Source organism: Solanum verrucosum, unplaced genomic scaffold (genome assembly GCF_900185275.1).
Source record: "Solanum verrucosum unplaced genomic scaffold, falcon-dt-bn FXZP01000060.1, whole genome shotgun sequence".
Classification (NCBI taxonomy): Eukaryota; Viridiplantae; Streptophyta; class Magnoliopsida; order Solanales; family Solanaceae; genus Solanum; species Solanum verrucosum.
This window is the reverse complement of record NW_026020129.1, coordinates 7393098-7394603: the sequence shown is the minus strand read 5'-3', so window position 1 is coordinate 7394603 and position 1506 is coordinate 7393098. Positions and strand designations below refer to the sequence as shown.

Sequence of the window (1506 nt, the reverse complement as noted above, 5' to 3'; positions counted from 1 at the left end):
ATGGAGAACCATAAATGCAAGCTATGTTCAAAGAAATTCTTAAATGGAAAAGCTTTAGGTGGTCATATGAGGTCTCATTTAATACCTCTACCACTCCCACCTAAGACTCCGCCGTTAAATCAAGATTCCGGCGGCCGGAGTGAGTCAACTTTATCACTCTGTTCATCGGATTTTAATTATGGGTTGAGGGAAAACCCGAAGAAAAGCTTCAGAATGATAGATCTAAGAGACAGAGAAAGTGAGACTGAGTCGGAAAAAAACGCAGAAAATCGGAGAAGATCTAAGAGGAATCGAAGAATGGTTGAAAATGATGAAAGAATCGAAGAAGTGAAGGTGAAAATTGCTGATTTCAGATCGTTGAATTTGTATTCAGATGATGCAGACATTGCTATGTGTTTAATGATGCTTTCAAGAGATTCAAAATCGAAGCCAAAACAACACCAATGTGGGATTTGTTACAAAGTGTTCAAAACTTCTCAAGCTTTAGGTAGTCATAAAACTATTCACAAAAACAGAAACAACTATGATAATGATGAAGAGAAAGCGCGAAAAATATCTTCGAAGAGAAAACTAAAACTAGTTAGTCAGGTGGATGAGAAATTGCATGAATGTCCATTTTGTGGGAAGTTTTTTCAGTCAGGTCAAGCATTAGGTGGACATAAAAGATCACATCTTGTTGTTATGAGTTCATCAACAATAACAGGTTCTTGTTCATCAACAAATTCAGCTAATTTACCAAATAGGCTCATAGATCTTAACATGCCAGCACCACTTGAAGTCAATGAATTTTGCCAACCAGATTAATTATCTGCAGTGAAATTTCAACAAGAATTTGCATGAGAGGTTAAATAATTGTCTTTTAGTCATTTTTCTTTAATGGGGTTTGCTTATTTGTATTAAAAGTTATGATCTTTAGTCCCATTTTAGCTCCTCTTGTTTTGGGGAGGTAGCTGTAACTTGTAACACACATTGCTTTGAAACTTCCACAAGCAATCTGAAAAATTAGTTGCAGATACAAACAACTGATACAGTACTGTGGGGTGGGGGTGTGGGGTGGGGTGGGGACCAACTATTGCAGTGTAGTAGTAATAGACCAGTAGTGTAGCAGAAGAAAAGAATGAATTTTATATAATATCATCAAGAGTTTTTGTATTCTTTTGGTTAATTGCTACTTAGAATATGCTTATGAGTATTGCTTGTGGTACAAGAACCTTTTGTTCAGTTTTGGTCTCAGTGAAAATACCAAAGCAAAGTTTTCAACCTACTGTTGAAGCGGTGTTGCTCAGACTTTTTAAAAATATTATCATTGGTGCCAACATACAACAATGGTGGAGCCAGGATGAACAGTTGAACACCCAACCATTAAGAGCTTTTGTATCTTGAGTCAAGAGATTGTCAACATCAAATATATATGAAAATGAAATCAAAATTTAACTTGTATATTTTTTGACAAAAGGGTATCACTTAACGCTGCTTAAGCAAGGGCAACTCCATTTCTACCTTTCA

The 1506-nt window shown here is 35.9% G+C and overlaps 1 protein-coding gene across 1 annotated transcript; it reads left to right on the top strand.

The window, feature by feature from the left end:
• On the top strand, positions 1-804 carry LOC125826693 (zinc finger protein ZAT1-like). Its single transcript, XM_049506046.1, has one exon. The coding sequence runs from the start codon at positions 1-3 to the stop codon at positions 802-804; it is 804 nt and encodes a 267-aa protein (XP_049362003.1).
• The last annotated feature ends 702 nt before the right edge of the window (positions 805-1506 follow it).